The 22501-nt window shown below is 38.4% G+C and overlaps 1 protein-coding gene across 6 annotated transcripts in view; it reads left to right on the top strand.

Moving 5' to 3' along the window:
* The window catches only part of LOC147178088 (uncharacterized), a 67910-nt gene that overhangs the window by 37297 nt on the left and 8112 nt on the right, over positions 1-22501 (top strand). For 2 of the 6 annotated variants that reach the window (XR_015094324.1, XM_086070724.1), the window contains exons 17-22: positions 395-528; positions 4018-4127; positions 4431-4599; positions 6693-6797; positions 6929-11323; positions 18252-18325. Coding sequence is in view for 5 of the 6 variants with exons in the window: in XM_086070724.1 (XP_085926850.1) it covers positions 395-528; positions 4018-4127; positions 4431-4599; positions 6693-6797; positions 6929-11323; positions 18252-18325 (4987 nt within the window). In the remaining variant the exon portion in view is untranslated. Of the gene's footprint in view, positions 1-394; positions 529-4017; positions 4128-4430; positions 4600-6692; positions 6798-6928; positions 17951-18251; positions 18326-20873; positions 20958-22501 lie in introns of those variants that run through there. The other 4 variants (XM_086070722.1, XM_086070721.1, XM_086070723.1 and 1 more) reach the window with 3 other exon arrangements.

The raw sequence follows: 22501 nt of genomic DNA, 5'->3' as shown, positions 1-22501 counted from the left end.
CGGTGTCACTTCAACAGTAAGAAGAAATTAATGTGATAACTTCATTATTTTTCATGAACAATACATTTAAAATATTTTTTTCCCACTTGCTGCCGACTGAAGATGACATAATCTGTGCTGAGGAAATAGGTAACAACCGATCACGGCTCACCTGTTTTCTGGATTTGGTCAGCAAACTGAGCCATGATTGGTGGTTACCTTTAATGACCTTTTCTAGTTTTAATCATCAGTCATTGGCAATGTTAGCTAGAAAGTCAAGCAATTTGGGAAAATTAATGGTTTCAATAAAAAATAAATATGACAATATCTGTGTATATCCTGTAGATTGGCATAGGAGTGTATACCCTGATCAGACAAACTTATTTCTGCTTGTTTTTCTTCCTGAAAATTAAAGATGGTTTGCGGACTGTCGTGGAGGAGCTGGAGCGTGAAAGAAATCAATTACAAGAGCAGATACTGAGCCTGGAAGAGCGCTGTCAAGGTCTGGAAGATCGTCTCCAGCTGCAGGCGCGCATTGAGACTTTACAGGTAATCTCACCCTTCAACCACATGTGAACTATGATCTTAAAAACTTAAGAAAACATCACACCATGTCCCCCCTATACAGCACAACACACAGTAAACTAACACTAACATTCACCGACTGATGAAAAAATGCTGAGTCATTCGCATGTCCCTGCCCCTGAGGACTGGGATATTGTTACAAACCCTTCTAACACAGGTGACGTTTGATGTAAATGAAGATGAGCAGCCAAACTGGGTCCCTCAGGTTTGTTAGGTCTTTCACATAGGTGTGCGCTAGAGAGCACCTCTGGCGGTGACTGCTAATGGTGTGGTGTGCGTGTTTAACCATGAACTTTACATTAGTTGTTTTGTGAACAATGTTCAAACAGAGTCTAATATTCGGTCGACACATGACACTACAGGTGGCCTTGAACTCACGTGGCAGGGTATTTTTAAAACCAAATATGATCCCCCCTCCTCGTCCCCAATACCTTATTTGTTTAAAAAAAAAAAACATCCACATAAATGCGCACAAAAACGGGAAGTGCGTTTTTAATCTCATTTAGATGCATGCCAAGCCTCTTCTTAAGCCAAATACTGCTCGACCCACTTCCACCATACGTCACACAAGCACAGACTGTCAGAACACAATACTTTTTCTTTCTTTTTGTTTTTTTTATAAAATACATGTAAACTGTCAATCAGAGTGAGTACAACATAAATGGAGCATAGAGGAAACCAAAGAGTATACATACAAAATTAAAAAAAAAGCTTCACTTGTCTTTTTTTAACAACTTGAGACACAGTTGTGCTAGAAAGTTCACATACCCAAGGGATATGTAAACTTATGAGTGCACTGTCTGGTGAGAAAAGGCTTAATGCCCATAAAATCCAAAATACGGTGGCAATTGTTTTGATATTTTCCGAGGATGAAATTGACAGGAGTAGAGATGTGCATGTGAATTTTGGTGATCGCATTTTTGTGTCACTAAGCAACTTTTGTACATTTTCAGTTGTGCTCATAAAGCACAATTATATGTTTGTAAGTGACATGTGTAGCGCGATGACTCAAAACTCCGTTTACGACGGTCACACGCAAACGCACATCTGGAGAAATCCGCTTTGGCCGGAGTTTTTGGATACATTCGTTTTTAATGAAAAAACAACAACCCCGGGACGTGTGGATAACAGGGCAAAACGCAGAAAAATATCTCCTGTTTGCAAACCCCCTCGGCTACGTGTAAAGAGGGCCTTAGACTTTAATTATTTTTTTGATCATCATTATGTCATTGACATCTGTGTGCAGTGGTAATTATACAAATGGACAAAATTGTTTGTACTACACTGATCATGAAAGAAAAAAACAACAGTTGTCAGAGAAATAACTTGAATCTGATATAAGTTATACTAGTTTAAGATTTTTCATTGTAGTTATTTTTTTATTTTTTTATTTGTAGAGTAAGTTTTCATTTTTATTTGTTTTTTTCCCCAGAAATACTTGTTTTTAGTTTAGTTTTTAGTTTTGCTATTAGTTTTTTCGTAATTTTGTATTTTTCAAGTGCATTATTTTAAAAAAATCCCTAAGTATTGTATAATACAGTAAACTAACTACAATTCTCAACTAGTACTGCAATACTAAAATAAATTTAAAATGAGCCCTGAAAGCTTAGGTGTGATATTAATTGACAAAGATAAAACGAAGACATTTTCGCTCATATTATATATGTTATAGTTTTAGTTAATTAGTTTTCTCTTTTTTTTAAGCATTTTTATTTTATTTCATAACATAAATGTCTCTTAATTTTTTTTTTTTTGTTATTTCGTTTTTGTTAACTACTGGTAGTCCTCTAGTTACAAACATTGGACTTACGAACATTCACAGATACGAACAAATACTGACTGATGTCATAAAATGCTGTATTGTGCTTGCAAGTTTATATTTTTAAGTGTGCACCACATCATATGTTACGATACTGTACTGTAAGGTCACCATAAATATTTGTTTCAATACCGAGGTGCGCCCAGAGTTTTTCAGTAAAAATGTAACAACAGTGTAGCATCTACGGGTATATTTACCTTCAACACTGGGATGCCGTTGTAAAAACCTCGGGAATCGAGTGATAATTCATCCTCCATTCTGTTTCAAAGCCGTCGAAATCTTCGACATCCTCATTGTCTGCAAACATATGTCTTAACCGTATATCATTGTCAAATGGTTCCATTGTTTCGAAGTCCGCGTCGTCCATCACTACTCTCATTTATTTAATAACTCCCGAATCAGCGTCAGCCATAAACGCTCGGGGGGGAAAACGAGGCCCACATCACCCTCACGTGTATACTTTGATGCATTTCATCTGCTATGAGACTGAGAATATGTAAATACATAAATAAATAAAAAAGACCCATTCACTTTCCCAGCTTTAAAGGTAGAAACGCGGTAATGCGTTCCTGACCTCAATAGGTTAAAGTAGTCGCTGTGTTGTTTGGTGACATGGTGTGTACTACATTAAACATGGACCAGAGGAAGCAAAGGAGAGAGTTGTCTCAGAAGATTAAAATAAAATTACAAACAAACATGTTAACTGTAAAGTCTACAAGACCATCTCCAAGCAACTATATTAGGCAGAAATTTAGGATCCACGGGACGGGGTTGTAGCCAGCTTCCCTCGATGTCGCCGCAGGAGCAATATTGATGACAAATTGAAGAGATGGATAATACAAATGGTAACGAAATAACTTAAAAAAAAACTTCAGAAAAATTAAAGGTGGCCATGGATTAGACTCTGTTATGTTCTGGTGCTGCTTTGGCATCTGGCACAGGATGTCTTCAATCTGCAAACAGTATAATGAAATGTCAAGACTATCACGGTATTATAGAGAGAAATGTGCTGCCCAGTGTCAGAAAGATTGGTCTCAGTCACGGGACATGGGTCTTGCAACAGGACAATGTCCCAAAACACCCAAGAATGGCTAAGAGCAAAACCTTAAACTATTGTGGTAGTGGCTTACAATTATGAGCCCTGATCTAAATGCTATTTAACATCTGTGAAAGGAGCGGAAACAGACCATCTGCAGAAAGCACTTTTTCAAGCCTGAGGCAACTGGAGCAGTTTACTCATGAAAAGAGGGCCAAAATAATCTGCTGAGAGGTGTAGCTGTTACAAAAAATATTTGATTGCAGTGATTACCTCAACAATTTTGTGCAACAAAATATTAAGTTAAGGGTACCATCATTTTTGCCTAAGCCTGTTTAATGGGTTTGTTTTTGAAAATAATTCTGGTCAGCCACAATTAAAAAAGAGTGTCTGGTTTTTATTGGTTAACTTTCATAAAATGTTTAATTCATAAAATGTAACTGATTACTTTTGTCAGATCCAAGTAATTTCTGTGACCGACATTGTGGGATTTTCTTTCATTAACATATATGTACCAACAATTTTGTCCACTTGTGTATGTCCAGGACTTAATTAAATTATTTAAATCCTGACGTTCCTAATGTTTCTGCCCTTACAGAATGAGACAGATAAATTACAGACCCAACTTGCCAGTGTGCGTAGTCAACATAACAGGGAAGCAGAAAAACATCAGCTGGTGGTTAGCAGCCTCAATGAACAACTTAAGGGGTAGGTTATTCCAAGTGAAGATTAAAATGTGTTTTTTTTAATATGATCATTTAATATGACAATTTTGTTATATGATTGTAAAGTTTTCAGTGCTGTTTCGTAATTTAAGATTACACTATTTGTAGTTGGTGGTCAGTTACAGTATGTCAATTGCCTGAACATAAATGACCACTGTAATATTTAAAGTTTGGGAATATTGATGTTATAACATTGCTCGACGCATTATCTCCCATTTTACAAGGAAACAGGTATTTACTATTCATTTCAGAAGATTAATAGTCCTTGTATGCCTATTGTTTTTAGGTTCAGTGACACACAAGAATGCCTGGAAAGCTCACTCATTGAGAAGGAACATATCTTAGCCAAGACATCGGAAAAACTTGAGCTCATCAACAGCCTCAAAGAATTGTTGAGTGAAAAAGAGATTCAGTACAAAGAGATGTCTGACAAACTTCTTCAAACAGAGCAAGTTGTAAGAGTTGGGAATCTTTTTTTAATTTTTTTATTAAGCTGGGCATACTGTATACGTTGTGCTAATTAAACCCCTTCTAAACACTTGCGACACGTAATAAGTTTAACTTTTAAAATACGTGACAAATAAGTACCAAGCTGCTGATTATAGACTGTATACATACTCAAACTGCACTCCAGCAGCAAATGTAGGTGTGTTCGGAAATACACTCCTAGCGCTCTGCTTCACTCGGACCATTCGGAAACTCCAAACATTATTCAAATGTACCGTTTGGTTATTCACAGTACCACAGAATAAGTAGCCAGTGCATGCAGTTAAAGGACATTATAAACAGCTGAGATCAGATGACCGAAGCACCGAGCTCCCTCTTCACCATGGCAGCAGACGAAGGCGACAATATGGCAGCTATAAACTAGTTGTAATTTTTTCTTTTTAAAGTTGTATCTTAGAGCTTACCTTAACTAGTACTACAATTCCGTGTTGCATTGTCGCCAAAAGGTACAATCCTGGTGGATTCATAAGCCTTGACCATCATGCTTCTTCATTGTCTACGTCTTCTTCGTTTTAATTTTTACGTTTCAATACGTCTGAGAAGAAGAAGGACGGAAGTCAGGGCAACTTATGTTTTCCCTCTCAATAACAAGGATCTAAAAGGCTTATGAAATCCATCAGGCTTGTACCTTTTGGTGACAATGCAACACATAATTGTAGTTAAGGTAAGCCGTTTTAGAATACAACTGTAAAAAAAAAATTAAAAAAATTAACATAGCTGCTGCTAGTTGATAGACACCAGATTGCCGTCCTCGTCTGCTGCTGTGGTAAAGAGCAAGCACGGTGCTTCACTCATCAACTGGCTTTTCTCCGGGTACTCCGGTTTCGTACTACATTCCAAAAAAACATGCACGGTAGGTTAATTGAAGAGTCTAAATTGTCCCTAGGTGTGTTTGTGAGTGTGAATAGTTGTTCATCTGTGTGCTCTGTGATTGGCTAGCAACCAGTTCAGGGTGTACCCCACCTACTGCCCGAAGACAGCTAGGATAGGCTCCAGCACCCTCGCGACCCTTGTGAGGAATAAGCAGTTTACAAAATGGATTGTATGGGACGGAGGGATGCATGCACTGACTCCTTATTTTGTGGCACTGTGAATAACCGAATGGCACATTTAAACAACATTCTCAGATTCCGAATGGTCTGAGTAAAGCAGCGTGCTTGGAGCATATCTACGAACACTCCCATGCTGAGGGAACGGGGATTTTGGGGGCAACGAGCTCTTATGTTAATGGTCTCGGTTTTTGCGAAACAATCGTAACCCACACCCCTCCCAAGAAACAAAATTACTTTTTTTTGACAGGTCCGACTTAACCTCACAAGCCAGATTGATAATTGTGATTCACTCAAGGGAGTTCTTCACATTATCAATCTGGGACTTCACTCTGCAGATCCGTTTGGCAAATGAGGAACTTGCTGTACAATACTTCGAGCTGATTGGACGATGCAGCATGTTTACACGTTTGTTTTGACCAATCAAGGCAAGGGATGAAAATGTCATCTTCAGTCTCGTCTTAGGGGGGGTGGAGCTAGAACATCTTTACCAGATAAAAATGCACAAAGCACCAATCGCTGTTCAACATTAACAAGGAAACGGTGAATTATATTAAATTCAGCATTGATACGTCTGTTAGGTTTGTTTGTTTCCACCCCCAAGGCAAGGTTTGGTTCGACTTAGAAGAAAGTAAAATAGCAAGACAACCCACAAAATTGCAATGTAAACCTGCAATACAGGCCTTACACAACTCCCAGTGCAAAGGGCTTATACTGTGGGTGGGCAACCAGTCGGAGGCTAAGAGCAACAATTTTTACTGTGTTACTGCAAAGAGCCACATTACACACATGGGCACACGTAAACTGTACCCGTCCCGTTTAGCGAACTCCCCTTCAGTGTATGCCTTTTTAGCCCGTGCAATGTTCCAAGAAAGTTGATAGGAATGTTTTATGCATTACAAAAATAAAATTACATGTATGCCCAGCTTTAGCCATTCATAGTGATGTGGCTTGATATTGGTTAATCTAATGGTTTCATTTCTTATACTCAGCTTGAAATTGTTTCCAAGAAAAGCAGTATCTCAGAGAAACACTGCTCTGAGTTAAAAGCAGAAGTCACTGATCTCACACAGAAGCTGAGTGGGCTGAGAGACAAGGTACGCCTTAGTCTATCTCTTTTTAAATATTCAACTAATTTTGGCAGGTTTATATTTTGCTTTTGTGAAAAAAACGTATCCCTTGATCTCTTGATACTTAATCAGATTTTTTTTTTTTTTTTTTTTTACAGACTCAGAAGCAAGACATCATTTTAGATACATTACAAACTGAGGTTGACCAAACCAATGAGGAATTAGACAAGTTAAACACGTCACACTTGGAAGAAAGGGCCCAACTCATTCATGATCTTCAAAGTTGTGAGCGGGAGATCGATATATTGAAAGATATTCTGTTGGAAAAAGATAAAGCACTCAATGGCAACATTTTGGAATATACAGAACAGGTTACATTTCTCAAGCAAGAGCTTCGACTCAAAGAAGAAAACTTGGTTCAAGTAGAAAATGCACTGACCAAGGCAAATCGAGAAGCCACAATTGTTAGAGACTCGCAGACTGCAGATCAGCAAGCCCTTAATAGTAAAATCGCAGAGCTTGTTGGGAATCTAAAGGATGTTGAGATGGAGTTAGATAAAGCCAAAGAAGAAAGCAAGCCTAAAGCAGCAGAGATGGACCACCTGATAAAACAGGCCAAGGACGATAAGAAAACTATTCAGGACCTCCAATCTCAGACTCAAAAACTGATTGTGAGCCATCATACTGAACTTTCTGAATGTAAAACAGTCATCTCTTCGTTAAAGGAACAACTGACCTTAGCTACTCAAAGGCAACAAGAGTCTAATGAACTCATTTTGCATCTCAAGGAAATAAATACTAACAATGACAAAAATATTCTTAATAAAGAAGAGACATATGAAAATGAACTTAAAACTATAAAGGATGAGCAGAATAAACTCCTATCCCAAGTGGAAAAATACAGTCATGACATGGAGTCGTTGTCCAGAGAATTAAAGGAACGAATACAGGGTGAGGACAATGTTCAACAAGAGATGGAGAAATGCAAGAAAATCATAGCATCGCTAGAAAGCCAACTGAAGGCAAATAATGAACAGGCAATGGATGACAGACAGAGCTATGGCGCAGAATTGCAAGCCAGGGAATCTGAAAATAAGAAATTGTGCAAAGAACTTGATGACAACATTGAAAATATGTTCAAAACGAAGGATCTCTTAAAACATATGGAGACTGAGAAAGAGCAGTTGCAAGAAAAGCTTAAAAATCTCAATGAAAACCTTGAACTGCAGAATCTGAATGCAAACCAACTTAATGAAAAGGTTGCATCTGCTCTTGAACTTAACAACAATCTAAAGAGGCAAGTGCAAAACTTAACAAAGGAAAACACAAGACTTGAACTGGAAGTAACTGAAAGAGTAGCGACAATTTTAGAAATCAAAAACGAAAGAGATTCTTTGCATGTCAAATTATCCGCATTAGAATCGCAACATTTACAAAACAACACTATTATTTGTGAATTTGAAAAAAATAGAGAAGATTTAATTTTACAAAATACTGATTTAAAAAGACTTCTTGAACAAAGCACACTCTCAAACAATGAGGTTGTCCTGGCCAAAACAAATGAATGTCGTAATCTCAACCAGTTACTCAGGGAGAAGGAAGACACCATCACACAACTGCAAGGCCAATTACAGAGCTACATTTCTGAGGTAGATGAGTTACACATTACCGTAGGAAAAAAACAACAGCTTGCTGCTAATCTTCAAGCAGAATTGGAGGCTCAAAGAAGTGAGGAAATGCAGCTGAAAGAAACATTGTCTCTTCTTCAAGAACAGGACTGCAGTCTGAAGTCTGGGTTATTGGAGAAGGATACAAGTTTGACGGAAAAACAGGAAGAGTGTCATCATTTGCAGAATGAAATTATTTTCCATAAGAATTCTGTGTCTAAGCTCCAAGTGGAAGTTGAATCACTTAATTCTGAACGCGCTCAGCTTTGCAAGGATCTTGGCGAAAGAGAAATGATGGCACAGCAGTGCCAAAAACACAAAAATGACCTTGACAATGTAAACAAGACTGTCAAAGCTCTAAAAAATGAAATCAATGAAATGGAAGAAAAGTCCAGAAAACTCAAATCAGAAGCAGACTCCAGGGAAACCGAGCTGAGGACCCTTAAAAGTGAAATGCATACAATCGCAGAAGAAAACAAACAACTTCATGCAGATTTCAAATCCAGAGAAAATGAGCTTGACAAGAAAATACATATAGTTTCAAACCTTGATCAACAGCTCACAGTCACTCTTGAGCAGAACTCTAGTTATAGCATAAAGATAACTAGTCTAATGGAAAATAATGAACAACTACAAAAAGAGTTAGCACAGAAGATTTCATTGGCTTTTGAATTAAACACTGAGATTAGTCTGCTCAAAGAACAGAAATCTGAACTTGAGGTAAAAATAGCAAATGATAAGAAGATAATTAATGATCTTCTGAATGAAAAGAATGAGCTTATTGCTTCATTAAGTAATGCAAAGCAGGCCCTCCATGAAAAGGAAATGTCTAATGAAGAGTGTTTACCTCAGAAAACCAATGAATGTAGTACTCTTTCAAAAACACTGAGTGAGAGGGATCAGCAGATTCAAACATTGCAGGAGCAAGTTAATGACCTAAAAATACAAATTAGTCAGTTAAACCTCTCAATGGTTGAGAAAGAAGAAATGTTGGTAGAAAATAATTCCCGTTTGGATGCCCAGCAGATCCAGCAAATGCAATTGCAGGACACCATATCTATGCTTCAAGAACAGGGGTCTGTACTAAAGACAGCGCTAATGGAGAAGGACACAATGCTTCAACAGAAATCAGATGAATGTATTGTTCATCAGAATGAAGTCATGCTACAGAAGGACCTTGTGTTGCAGATGCAGTGTGAGGTTGAGTCAGTCAGGCAAGAATGCTTAGAGACAAAGCAACATATAGAACAAAAGGAACATATGTTAAAAGATATAACAAGTGATTTTGAAAACCAGAAAGAAGAGCTAAATAAATGTAGTCAATCCATGATTACACTTGAGAGTCAACATGTAGCTACGAACAAAAGTTTTGAAGAGTTGCGGATTAAAATTACCAACCTAAAGGATTCTGTAGATACGCTCACTTTAGAAAATCATCAACTAACACAAGAGAATGAACTAATAAAAGGTGAGGTAATTAATTTAAAAGATGCAATTCAAGCACTAAATGATCAGAATGTAAGATTGACATCTGAGCTTCAGAAATCTTGTGTAGAGCTTTCCAAAGCACACGAAGAACATGCACATCTAAAAACGGCAGTTAATGATAGCAAACTCCAAATTAAAACTGCACAGTCAGAGAAGGAACATCTTAATTTAACCATCCAAGGAAAAGATGACTTGATTTCTGAGCGGGAGGAGCAGTTGAGACAAAAAGATAATGAAACGTTTAGTTTAAGGGCTCAAGTTACAGAGCTTGGAGATTCTGTCTGCAAACTTAGAGATCAAGTCCAAAGTCTTACTACAGAGTCAACAACATTAAAAAATATAATGGAAAGAAAAGAGCAGTCTTGTTTTGAGGATCAAAGAAATGTCTCGCTTGTGACTGAAAAATTGACAGTTAATCTCCAAGACAAAGGAAAAGAGTGTGAGCGCTTAAAAGAACAGATTTCACACCTTGAAGAATCTGCTTTTAAAATTAACAATACCCTGCAAATGCAGATAACAGAAACAAAAGATCTTAAAAAAGCTTTAGAAGAAAGAGACTGTAGTCTTATGGAACAATCACAATCTCTTCAAAATTTACAGAGAACGGCCGATGAGTTGTTACTTTTCAAAACTCAGTTCACGAAAAGCACAGAGTTAGTGTCACAATTACAAAATCAAATGCAAATACTGTCCTCTGACGCTTCCGACCACAAAAAGTCAGCTGAAGAAAAACAAAGCGCCCTTAATAACCTGCAAGAAAAATATGTAGCCAATTTGAAGGATTTGCAGGATATGAGAAAGCAACTGTCCCAAAGGTCTGACACAGCAAAGACCACCATAGAAACTTTGAGAGATGAGCTGTCTTCAAACCAGCATAAACTTGAGGAGACACGGAACCTGAATTACCAGCTGTCAAAAGAAAAGGATGAAGCATTTGCCTCTCACCAAGCAAGTGTCACTCTATTGACAGTTGAAATAGAAAGACTAAAAGCTCAGCATCTTCAAGTTGTGGCGCAAATGAATGCATTGACAGAAAACCTGGAGCAGAGAGAAATGGCTTTACATGCGATTAACAATCAGTACACAGCCCAAGCCAAACATACATCTCACCTGATTTCTGAAATACAGAAACTTGAATTGCACAATAAGAAGCTTAATGAAGAGATTAGTTTGTCATGGGAAGAGCACCAGAGGTCTCTCACAGCTGTCAATGATGAAAATAGACGCTTAGTCGAGGATTTTAGAAAACATCTTGCAGAGAAGGAAGAACTGGAGAGGCGACATCATCAAATTTGTGAATCCCAGAGGGAGCTGAAAGTTCAATTGGAGCAGAAGTCCAGCAGCATGAGTGAAAGCATCCAGCAAATGGTGTATGACAAGGAGAGCCTTCAAACAAAGGTTAGTGCTCAAGATGAGGAAATGTCTCGGTTAAAAGATAGTAATCGTAAGATGGAGCAAATTCTGCAGGACACTGAAAAAGAGTGGCTGCTAGTCCTAGATAGAGAAAAACATGATAAGAAGCTACTTGTAGAGCAACTGAGTAATGTTGAAAATGAAATTGCATCTAAAGATGTTAAGGTAAATGCTTTGAAACAGGACCTAGACAGTTTGCAAGACAAACTGGCTGAAGCATTCTCCGCTATTAAAAAAGGTTCTGATCTGCTTAGTGCAAAAGAGTTTGAGGCATCAACATCAAGGATACAACTTGAAAAGGTCTTGGTATTAGTCAAGGAAAAGGATAACGAGACAAAAAATTTGAAACGGGCACTTAAAGCTGTGGAACAGGAGTTAGAACAACTTCCAGCAAAATTCAGTGGTGCTGACATTGTCTTCGCCAATTTACATGAGGACAAATCACATTTACATCAAATAATAAAACAAGTTGAAGCAAGTCATTACTCTGAGGTAGATGCTTTGAAAAATAAGTTTGACAGTACTATAGCAGATTTTCAAAAAATGCAAAATGCAATTGATAAAGAAAATAAGAGTAATTTTGAAAAAAGTCAAGAAATTACACTTTTACAGGAAAAAATAGATAATTTACAAACTCATCTGAAGATTGAGGCAGAAAAATTGACAGAAGCTTCTCTCGAACACTCAAAGTTACATGGCGAACTTAAAACAAAAGATGATCAAATCAACTCCATGACCATTCAGATAAGTCAGCAAAAGGAATTACTTGTTGGGCTTAGTCAACAGTTAAAAGAAAAGGATGCATCTATCTCCCAAGTCATGGAGTCTGCTTTAAATGAAAGAGTGAAACTTGATGGCCAAAACGCATATCTATCAAAACAATTAGCAATTATAAAACACGATTACTGCACATCCACTCAGCAGTACAAGGAGATTTCGCTGCAACTTGAAGAGCGTAATTCATGTTTGCTCAGGGAGAATGAAATGAAGACTTCGGAAAAGCTTGAACTGCTAAAAGAAAACAATGACCTAAAATGTGAGATAGCAAGGATTTCTAAAGAAAAAGATATAATAAAGAAAAAACTTCAAGCTTCCCTCCTTATTCGAAAGGATCTGTTGAAAAAAATTGAAGACTTGGTACAAAAATATGACAGTATAAATAATGATTCTGATATTTCACGTTTACAAGACAAACTAATGGAAACAACAACACAAGCTCATTCTGCAGCAAAAGTGTATGAAGAAAGGATTTCTCTCATTGAAAAGGAATGCCTTGATAAAGAAAGGGAAATTTATTATCACAAAATGCAAACTGAACAACTGGAATCTGAAAAAAACATTTTGCAATCGACAGTAAGTGAAAAAGAAAGTTGTTTGGCAAAAATGCTGCAAAAACTCAATGAGAAAAGTGTCCTAATCCAACAGCTTCAGGCAAGTGCTGCTGAGCAAGAAGATATTTTTGAACAGGATAAGAAGAGCCTGATGAAAAATTTGGAAGAGCTTCAGAAAAAAATCACAGGTTGTGCAGATCAATCTAAAGAAAGGGGATTGTTACAGAAAAAGACCCTGGCTGCATTACTAGCACGAAAAGAGACTCTGAAGAAAGCTCAAGAAAATGAAAAACAATTAACCAAAGAATTAAACGAAGTGCAAGATAACTATAAGGCTCTCTTGGAACAACACCGTCAGCAGACAAATGAGTTCACTGCCATTCAGTTAACATATAATAAGAATCTTGGGGAACTGGAGCGACTCCAGAGAACCTTGTTTTCTAATTTAGATGAACTGAAGATTTTAAGACAGCTTGTTCAGGAGAAGGATGAAATGGTGCAAGATTTAAAGAATTCTCTGGCAGAGAGTGACACACAGTCCCATTCTCTAGCACAATTGGAAATTAAAGACAAAGCTCAAGGAAAGGAGGAGGAAAGAGCTGAAACTTTGGCCCCGAATCTCCAAGCTCACAGGGTTTTTAAAGAAGATACAGCAATGGTTGTGAAATGCCAAGAAATATTTAAAGGTGTTGAGGTAATGCTCAAACAGGAGAAGCAAAGTCAGCTGAAAACAAATAATATAATGTATCAAGAAACGGAAAAAAACAAGACTCATTTGGATCAAGTGTTAACCATTCAGAGAGTTTTGGCAGAGGCACAGCAACGGTTGTGTGAGAAGGAATACAGTTTGACTAAGATACTTGAACAAGCACAGTTGGGCTATGCTGAAAATGAAACAAATGTGGTATCTTTGAAGCAAGACAATGCAAATGCCTTGAGAATAATTGATGAACTCAGGACCGAGTTAGGAATGCTTCATACAGAGCTGAACCAGTGCAAGTGTGTCAAAGAGCTGATATATGAAGAGATTCCTGAAACGTCCATCAAGGAAGAACATGTAAAAAGGTCTACTGAAGACATTGAATCAGCTCCGAAACATAAAGCTAAGCTCGCGATATCAGAAAAGGATGAGCTGATTGCCTCACTTCAATTGCAATTACAGCAGCTATGTACAAACCATGAAATTTCCATTATGAGGATGAAAAGAGAAATTGAACATCTTCATAATTCTCAAGAAGATCGTGGCAAAGTAAATGATCAGGATAACCAAAATAAAATGACACTATTAACCAAGAAACTTCAAGCTGCTTTAGTCTCAAGGAAAGAACTCATAAAGGAAAAGGTATCATTGCAAGAGCAAGTTGGAAATTTGTCAGCAAAAATAAACACTAAGGAAGCTGAATGTCTTGCCCTGGAATCCTCATTTTCAAGACTAAAACAACAAAATATAGATCTTGAAATTGATATGAAGTGTGTTAACACTGATAAAGAGAAGCTTACTTCTGAAGTAGAGCGTATCCTTAATGACAATTGTAGTCTATCAGATGCATGTGAGAGCTTGAAGCAAACCATAGAGAATATCACCCAGCAGAAGCAAGCATTTTCCTGCCAGCTGGAATCTCTGAAAGACTCTCAGACTGAAGAGCTGACCAAATGGAAATCAAGGCATTCAGAACTTAAACAAGACTATGAGACCCTTTTACAAGCATATGAGAATGTTGGCACGGAAATGAACAAAATGAGACAACTTCTGGAAGGAGCCAAAAGTGATAGACAGGATGCCCTCAGAAAATTGCACAAATATGAGACTGAGATGGAAATTCTGCAGGGTCAAGCAAGACAAGTGGAGGAGGAACATGAAAGACTTCAAGAGAAAATGCTGACTTTTTCAGAAGAAAAACACATGCTTGAGGATCTGCAACAAGAAAATGCCAACATTAAAAAACAACTAGCTGAGATCAATGAAACCCACAGGATGGCAATATGTGACCTGAGTGACAAAAATCAACACTATGAGGCTGAAATTCTACAACTGACGTCGTCAGCAGAGGCTTGCAAACACAAGATTACAGATACACAGATTAAAAACGGAGAACTGACTAAAAAGTTTAACGCTTTGGAAAAACAGTGTATGGAATCGAAGAGCATGCAGCTTAAACTTGATAAGGCACTAAGTGTGAATAGTTTATTGACTGCCCAGATTGAAGCCCACAAGGCCGAATTTAGTGTTCAATTTGAAAGCAATAATGTTTTGCAAAAAGAGAATAAATCTCTTTCTGAAAACCTTGAAAAAATGCACAATGATCATGAAATGCAGCTGCGAATAAAAGACGAGTTTACAGACATGATGAGTCGGCACAGTCAAGAAACGATTAGTCTTAATGAAAAGGTTAGCATTTTAGAAGATGATAAGTGTCTTCTGCAAGAGGAGCTAAAAAATATTCAAGAGATTTTAGACAAAGTGAAAAATGAAAATGAGTACCTGCAAGCCCAAAACAGCCAGCTATCTTCTCAGCTTGCAATTAGCAAGGAGATCAATGACACAGTTCGCCAAGAAAAAGATGATGGGCATCTAAAATTAGTCAGAGACTTTGAGGGTAAGCTCAAATCTGTGGAGCGAGGCAAGGAAGGGTCCAAGAACATGAATAAAGAACTGCAAGGACTTCTAAAAGAAAAGCATCAAGAAATAAATCAATTGCAACAAAACTGCATTAAATACCAAGAGCACATTTTGCATTTGGAGACCACTTTGAAAACCTCAGAGTTCACTTGTGAAAACTTGAAAAAATATTTAAGTAAATGCTCTGACAAGATGTCTGTTGTTGAAGAGCAAAACAAACTAGATGAAGCCAATCTGATCACATGCAAGACTCAAATCCAGGAGGCCACAGAAAGAATAGGAAAGCTTCAGTCAGAAAGAGACCACCTTAAACTAGCTCTAGAAAATGTTAGCTCTGAAGGTGCATTCACAGAGAAAACAAAATTAACGGAAGCTACCGTTGAAAAACAATTAAATTCATTTAAGGACAATGAAGTTATGTTGCAGAAACAGATAGATGATCTAAAGAATTTGAATAATCACGAGAGTAAAAAAGTCACTGAGCTAAAGCAACAAATAAACTTGCAAAATCTGAAGATGACTATTCTAAAACGAACATTTGAGACTAATGAAGTAAAACTGTCTGCTTTATCATCCACTCCTCATGGGGAAAATGCTACAAAACTTTGGAATAATTTGTTTCAAAACTCCTTGCAGCAGAAAGATAACCAGCTCATCGAACAAGGTTCTGCAATGAAAAGATTACTGGATGATATGCGATTGAGCGAAAAAGAGGTGAATGAACTCCGATTAACTAAATTAAGACTGGAGAGTGAACTAAATGGGTATTCAGTTGCTTCTGCTGCTCATCAGAGGCAGATCTTGGTTCTGAGTGCGAGCAATGCGGAACTTGCTGAAACTGTAGAACTTTTAACTGTGCAGGTAAATAATCACAGTGTTCAAGTTCAAAAAGTACAAGAAGATAGAAGCACTCTTGAAATACAGCTTGCTGACAAAGAAGATGAGATTTCCCATTTGCATCTTTATGGCAACCTGACAGAAAAGATAAATGCCGACTTGGACTCTCAAATGCTTCTTTTGCAGGCTGAGAATGATAAGTTGCAGGCCGAATTTGAAAACCAAAATGGAATTTCCCTTCAATTGAAAACCCTTCTTCAAAGCAAAGATGCTGAGATCTCTTCTCTTTTGTCCTGTAGGGATGATCATATGTCAGGATATCTTGAGCAACTTCAGGCTAATTGTCACTCCGAAGAAGCTGTCTATGAAGACAGGTTAACAACTTTACAACACCAAAGGGAAAAGGCTGATAAAGAGTTCAGAAAACTTGAGGCCAAACTCAGAAATCTGCAAATTAGCTTGAACAAGTCAGTCCAGGAAAAAGAGCAGGTATCGGCTAAGATGGAAGTTATCAAGAAGTCATTGGCATCTGTACAGAGTGAAAAAGAGCGGCTGGTGTCTGAATACAGAATACTCAAGGCAAAGAGTAATTTCGAACTTAAAAGTGAAGAGGTCGCGCCTGATAATGTAGGTGGTGCAACTAGAGGCCTTAAATATGAAATTAAGAAATTATTACATCAGATGGATGACCTGAATTCAGAGAACGCTATGCTCAGGGCCCAACTCATTCGTTACAGAGAGGACTTTAATCAAGTTTTATCCCTAAAAGACTATCAGTTGAAAGTTTTGTTAAAAAAACAGGAGGACGTTATACAAAATCTTGAAAACCAAAAGACTGCAGCGGAAAAGCAATACACAGAAGCTCTGTCAGATCTCCAAAAGGAAAGAGAGGTTATTTGTACTTTGAAGGAAGAAGTTTCTAAACTTAGAGCACAGTTGATAAAACTGCAAAGTGAATTAGTGAGTCAGAAGGCTACAAAAGAGGGCAAAGTCGTTGCTGATCTGCAGCAAACTGTGGCGGCTAAAACAGCTGAATGCATTGATCTGCAGCAAAAACTTCTCTCTCAGGAAACCCAAATTGATAACTTAAAGAAACAAATGGAGCTGCTTGAAAATGAAACAGACAAAAAACAAGCTAATGCAGATGATAAAAACAATACTGAACTGGTTGCCTATGAACGTAAGGTGGATCTAATGAGGACTGAGCGAGAGAGGGCTGAGCAAAGGGTCACAGAGCTTGCAAGAGGCCAACTGGAAATGGAGCATCAGTTATTGGAAGCCCAAAGGCAAAATAAAGACCTAAAGGCTCAAAACGAGTCCCTTTGTAAAGCCATGGCAGCCTTGCAGAATGACCGTGACCAGCTTATCGAAGACTTCAAGGTCTTGCAAAACAGCTATGATGAAGAGCTCAAGGAGACTCGGGCAGCTCTGAACAAGGTTGAGCGCAGTTTCCAGGACGCTACATCTGATGTGGCCATGTTTACCAAAGAAAGGGAGATCCATGTTCATGAATTAAGAGCGTTGAGAAGCAAAGATTCTCATGCAGAGCTGAACAAGTTGCTGGGCAAGCTAACAAAAGATTTGACAGAGAAGGAAAAACAACTGCAACAGGTTGTCCTGGAAAATTCCACCTATAGCAGGCAGCTTTCTGCATTCTCCAAATCCATGGCCAGCCTTCAAAATGATCGTGACAGGCTGGTTGATGAGTTGGCAGGGGCTACAAGAGTGGTTGAGTCCAGGCAAGGGTCAGGCCTAAACACTGTCAGGACCATGAGTGTGAAAAGGTCAAAAGGAAGTGATTTCCAGATTGAAAAACATGGGGCGGTAAGTAATGTCTTCAGCAGTGGTTTTATTTGGGCTGTTGCTTGCACTTCATGCCTCGACAGTGTTTTGCATTCAGCTTGTGGGGTCAAGTCAGATTTGCTTTTTTTCAACATGCTATTGCTACCTCGTGCATGGTGTTATGGTGTGGTGCACGTCAGCCATTCAGTGCCATTGACGGCTATAGATGTCAAAAATCCATTTTAACTGGGCTGGCAGTGAATGAGATGACATTTAATGTTGGGTGGGACTTTAACATTCATTTGATTGACAATCTGTTGTTCTACTATTTCTTGTCTTGTAGATGAATGAGCTGTGGCCTAGATTGACACCTGAGAAAGAAGCCAACAGTTTTCCTAACCAAACAGCAATTTCAAGGTAGATTATGGTTGATGGGTGTGTTTGTTTGGATGCTTGTATTTAGTGGGTACTCTTAAAAGAGAACTAAACACGAGCTCTCAAAAACTTTATTTTAAATTATTTTTAAATATGCATATATTCTTTATCTGATGCTGTTTACTTAAATCTGTGAATAAAACCATTAAAAAACAACAACATTGCATTTACTCACTTATGTGGGCAACAATTCTCAAGTCTTTTTAGTCACACGAGAGTCCACATTCCCATTAAATAGAATCATTAATGTAATGTAATTTTGATGATTATGGCTAATGACCCCACTTCAATCCCACCCAAAAAAAGAAAGTTCAATATTGGAAACACATGGTGTCGCATTTTAACTCTTTGACTGCCAGACGTTTTCAGAAAAGGGATGCCGTCAGTGCCAGCCGATTTAAGCATTTTGACTGATCTTTCAAGGTCCACAGAAAATGTTCTGTTTGGACTATGGAAACACACGTACTACCAAATGAAAGATTGGACTTTCATCTTTCATCAGAAAAAAAAAGTTTGTTTCTACCTTATTCCGTTCTTTAGTAATCAACAATAGAAAATGGTTAGTTTGACCCAATTTCGCCTGTTTTGGACCAAAATACGGAGAAATCAAGCTTTTAGTGAAACGATATTATTTCATGCATTCTAGTGAATTTTACACTTCTTTTTGTCCATGAATGATGCCACAAACACCTAAATAGTGCTTTACTTCTATAAAACACTACCACCAAGAATGAAAAAGTGTTTTTTGATAGCAAAATACGTTTATTTACATTCAACAGTGTAACAATTTGACAACAATTTGGCAAACTATTTACAAATGTGTGCAACTGTGGTGCTATTTACAAATATGTGGATGTTTCAACGACAGTTTTTCTTTTTGTAACACTCTCCTGCGTGCAAGAAGACGCAACAGCATTTGCACAACAGATTGCCTCTTCGCGTGCTCCACTTTCTTGCAGGCCGTTTTTTCCGGGGAATAGCAAGTATATACTGCAGTGTGTGTTGCCATCAAGTCTAATATCAGGATCATGCTACGGTTTCGTTACGTCTCGCTTCCTCGTGTCCTTCAGTTGCTACACCGGGTTGTAAGAGATGTTTTGATCCATTTTATCCACTCCATTCATGGTGGCATCGTAGTCCAGAAACAGTGTCTTCTCCGTGATCAGACTGTACCCGCTCCTCCGATGAATATGCATTGGACTCGGGGTACTCTTCATTGTCCGACAAAATGTCCACATGTGAAAGCTCCGGCGTTAGCAGCGGTAGCCGCGCTTAGCCGGTGAGGCTTACTACGTGATCATAACAGTCGCGTCAAGGCTTCCAACTTTGGCGTCAAGCTCGGAGTCATCATCATCATCATCATCAATCTGAATTGGTCGATGCCAACTCTCCATCGCCCGATCGAATGTCCGATTGTGTAGAAGTACCCGGTCGGCTATTGTGCGCGTTTTCCGGCCTTAGCAGCGCTAGCCGCGCTAGCCGCGCTTAGCCGGTGAGGCTTACTACGTGATCATAACAGTCGCGTCAAGGCTTCCAACTTTGGCGTCAAGCTCGGAGTCATCATCATCGTCGACATCAATGCGCTTTTTAGTATTGATTGATGCTTTCCGTCTTTGAAAAAAATGCTCAAGCGTGAGCTGCTTGCAACCGGTTGATTGGTCAGCCATTGTGGGCTTCATCAGCCATGTCTCCTCAACACTCTAGCTCCGCCTCACGTCTTCTACTGACGCCCACGGTGGGCGGCCCATCCAACCTTGTGCAAAGAGAGTCATCGCTGCCCTCTAGGGGCCAAAACGAGTCTTTTACTAATCAGATCTGCCTGATACTTTCAGCACAGCTGCCCAAGGCTTTCCTGCACCCGTTTTTTAACGTCCTCGGCGCCCTTCCCTAGGTTTATGCTAAACGTTTTATAACGTTTATGGCGGTCAAAGAGTTAATTAGCTAAAAAATAAAAAGCTCCAAAACACCCATGTTCCTGTTCAGTGGTCCAACACCCTCTTTTCAGATGAGAGTAAATTTTGTGACTTTTGGTGACACGCTTGGTAACAAAGGTAGTGCAGTATTAGAGGCTGGCATTGTTTTGGGACTCATGCAAGTAGCCCTGGATGTAGAGTGCATTTTGAGGCTTGCCTCAACGTCGGGTGGACTTAAACGTTTGACTCCGCTCACACACTTTTTCAAAATGGTTTAAACCATTTTTTTTCCAACAAAATTTGCAGTTTTAATTATGCGCCGTTTTATGAAGTAAAGTTTTTTTTTTTTTTTTTTTTACACAAAAGTTGACGTGAGCAGACGGGAGTGGGATTATCCAGTAGGAGAGAAAAAAACTCGGACTGATGCGTTTTTTTTTTTTATGTAGCTGACCTCCAAGTTCTTCACCTTATCAATCTGTGACTTCACTCGGCAGATCAGTTTGGGAAAGGAGGGACTTGACAATACTTCGAGCTGATTGGACGATGCGGCATCTTCACGCGTTTGTTTTGACCAATCAAGGCAACGGATAAAAATGTCATCTTCCGTTTCGTTTTAGGGAGGGGAGAGGGGGGCACGAACGAACACCTTTACCAGATAATGCACAAAACACCCCTCGCTGTTCAAATTCAACAAGGAAACGGTGAGTAATTCTGCGAGAACAGAATTAATTGCAGCATCCATTTGTCTGTTAGGTTTGTTAGTTTCCCCCCCGCCATCGGCGCTTATTGGTTTCGTCCCGCCCTTGACAACGCCTGATTAGTCTGACCGAAAAAAGGTCGGCTGCAAACGTATCAGCGGGAGTGGTACAAGATGTATTCTCCGGAGTTTGTGAATTCAAAAATACCGCGAGAATTCATTTTGCTGGCAAGGTTAGTGGGATGAGACCAGAGTGAAAATGCTTTCCCGTATCACTCTCTAGTCATACTGGCGTACCCTCATCATATGTACATTGTAGTAATGTTGTAACAAGAAGGCAATAACACAGGTAGGCTTACCGAAGACACTTGAATAGCCAGCCCATATGAAAAGAAGCAGCCCGTAAAGCATCACTGCCCACCAGGAATTTTCCCAGTGTCCCATATTACCCACTGCCTGAACCCTATAGAAAATGTGTGGGCTGTTGTCAAGATTGCCTCCATGCAACGCCTGAATGGCACATTGATGCAGTAATACATGTAGTTACTGTAGTCAACTGTTGTCAATCATCCTATCAGAATCTTCCAAACACAATGCCATCACCATCTGGGTTTTCCGAAATGGTTTCAAAGCAAAGCCCTAGGGCAGCTGTGGCTACTTGTGTAGCTTACGGCCACCAGTGTGTGAATGTGTAATGTATCCATTGTGAAGCATCTTTGAGTGTCCAAAAAAATGCTATATACATCTGATGCATTATTTAAATACACTTACTGTATGTAAACCTCTGACTTTGCAGAAAGTAATCAAAAATAGTCTAGAGGGGAAAAAATCATTCTCATTATCCTGGCATTTAGCCAATAGGAATACTTTTGGTAATTCTAGTTGACCGTGTAATGTAATGTCTCCTGAAAATGTTATAAAATTTGCAATAATAACCCAATAATGTAATAATTTCACCAATGTTGTAATGAAAAAATCCTGACTGATATTGTAATAAATTTTTTACAGATAACGTAATACATATTACATTATTGGGATTTTTTTTTTTACATTTTCAGGTGGGTCTTTCTCAAAGCTGATCATGTAAAACTTAATAATATAATACATATGTAAATTTGCTGTCCAAATTTGTGCAGTTTGTTTTGCTAAGACTGTTATTTACATTAAAAAATTGAGTGTTTAAATGTCCGTGTTAAATGTTTTGGAGTTGATTTCAACCCGCAACGTGAAATTCTGACCTAAAACAGTAAAAACTTTAGTCTGATTTCACCCAACATGGCTCCCCCCTGATATTGAATAATTATACTGTTTCATTCTTATTCCACCATTGCAATAATAATCAGAGTACTGTATTTTGACTAGTGCTGGCACATACAACATATTCTGGAAAAAAAAAACGAGGTTTAGTTCCCCTTTAATAGGTTACAGTTGTTGATAACTACTCGTCAAAAGCAAAGTTATCAAGTCATCCTGCATCATTTACCAGCATACTGTATGTTTACAAGCCTGTTTCACACTCATAGTAGTGTTGATATTTAACACTTCTAT

Source organism: Leptonotus elevatus, chromosome 3, assembly GCF_054856555.1.
Source record: "Leptonotus elevatus isolate MCC_2025b chromosome 3, RoL_Lele_1.0, whole genome shotgun sequence".
NCBI classification, from domain to species: Eukaryota; Metazoa; Chordata; class Actinopteri; order Syngnathiformes; family Syngnathidae; genus Leptonotus; species Leptonotus elevatus.
The sequence above is the reverse complement of the archived record's forward strand: the minus strand, read 5'-3'. Positions and strand labels throughout refer to the sequence as shown.